The sequence below is a fragment of the Eimeria mitis genome, genomic scaffold, assembly GCF_000499745.2.
Source record: "Eimeria mitis Houghton genomic scaffold, Emh_scaff4042, whole genome shotgun sequence".
NCBI lineage: Eukaryota > Apicomplexa > Conoidasida > Eucoccidiorida > Eimeriidae > Eimeria > Eimeria mitis.
The window spans coordinates 2,483-4,228 of NW_013572375.1; the positions used below are offsets into that span (position 1 = coordinate 2,483).

General features: G+C 48.5%; 1 protein-coding gene across 1 annotated transcript in view; it reads right to left on the bottom strand.

Moving 5' to 3' along the window:
• Window positions 1–450: 450 nt before the first annotated feature.
• The window catches only part of EMH_0071880 (uncharacterized protein), a gene marked incomplete at both ends in the record, with an annotated part of 1,963 nt that continues 667 nt past the window's right edge, over window positions 451–1,746 (bottom strand). The window contains 5 exon segments of the mRNA XM_013499152.1: window positions 451–464; window positions 468–555; window positions 1,000–1,030; window positions 1,034–1,078; window positions 1,455–1,671. Coding sequence (XP_013354606.1) covers window positions 451–464; window positions 468–555; window positions 1,000–1,030; window positions 1,034–1,078; window positions 1,455–1,671 — 395 coding nt within the window.

Sequence of the window (1,746 nt, forward strand, 5' to 3'; positions counted from 1 at the left end):
ACGTGAAGTATTTTGGAAGCATTTCTGGAACCCAATATCCCTCCGTATTTGCGTCACATTACGAAAACAAAAAGTGTGAGTAATTTAATACTTCCTCTAATGTGCCTTTTTATTTGAGAATGCTTGTGGTAATGAGTTCTTAGAGAGGCGTGCAGTAATATTTGAATTCTAATATATTCTTGAGGTCATGTTATACAACATCCAAAATAAGGAAGCGTGGGATCGTAGAGCTTTGGCTGCTCCTGCCCAAGGCGGTCAATCCGCCCGAGCAAACGCCGCTCGCGCAAGATGGACTGCCAAAGTGACTTGATCCCGTAGCATGGACTGGCAACGTCCGCAAGAGAAATGAATAGGTTTGCAGGCCTTTAGCAACCCAGTATTGAGCAAACAGTTCAATGTATTGCTTGCAGTGCAGGCTGTTAAGGACTGCTGCCTTGCGACGAGCAAGCATCATTTCGAGGTCCTTNTGTATTGCTTGCAGTGCAGGCTGTTAAGGACTGCTGCCTTGCGACGAGCAAGCATCATTTCGAGGTCCTTTCTAGAAAACTGACTCTGCTGTAGAAACACAACCCAACATCACTCGCTCCGCTGGCTGAATAGAAAAGCAGAGTTGCATCGTGACGAATACAAAGGAACTATGCCAACAAACGCCAGCGAGTGGAGCTTGTTGTGCTTGAAACGATTCTGTCTCAGAGGAAGGCTTGTGCTTCTTATGAGACGGGTGCGTTATATGGACTAGAAGCTACAAGAATATGTCACCCTCACAAGATCAGAACTTCTAACAAGAAGAGCAGCGACATTCTAATCATGACCGTTTGCTGAGTGCTAAATGCAAAATACCAGCCAAAATGGGGCCGTGGCTCTCAATGATACCTGGACAAAGCGCCACTGGTGTTCAGCGTCAATACTGCCGAGGCATGTGCGATGAGCCACTTCCCCAAGCCGGGAATGCAAAGGATGCGTAGTAGAGAACAAGAACGCCCTCCGAAGGAAACGCACCAATTCGGCTCGTGAAGCCTCTGCAGTGCAATGNTAGTAGAGAACAAGAACGCCCTCCGAAGGAAACGCACCAATTCGGCTCGTGAAGCCTCTGCAGTGCAATGCAAGGTGACGTATTGCAATATGTGCAACAAGATAAAACGCTTGTTCCTGCACTTCCATTGATAATGCCTTCATTCAAATAGAATCATCATTGAGACTGCTGCCACTCCGTATCGTCGGCCAGAAAATGTGAACATAGGGTTCTCCTGACGCCTGGAACTGCAGGTGTGCACAGAACCATTTGCTTCAACGGAACCAATGCTGATGCTGGAGGACGCATGCCACATCTATAAAACTCCAAAGCGCTCTGCAAGAGTCGAGCCAAAAGGAGATTTTGTTGAGCCCCCTCACGCAAAGCAGCAGATTCACTCGGACCCGTATAAACCGGAAGCATGTCGATGACCCGTTCCCACCATTCTGAGCGCCTCGCTGCTGGTCCTAGTACTTCGCTGGCCGCAAATAGCGCATCCGTCACCAGCAAGGCAAACGCAAGTCTCTCCACAATCAATCTGGGCTTCAAACCGCTGATGTTCTCCTTCCCGTGATTAAGAGCATTCTGGAGGAGCTGTTCGAGATTTTTCATGAGACAGTCGAGGCCTTCTGAGTCCAGCATGGGCTGCTTCAGAAGCTCTCTAATCCTCAGCAGAAATCTGCTGTCAAAGAGCTTCTTCCGGCGAAGTGGCCGCAGCGATTCGAGTTTTATTC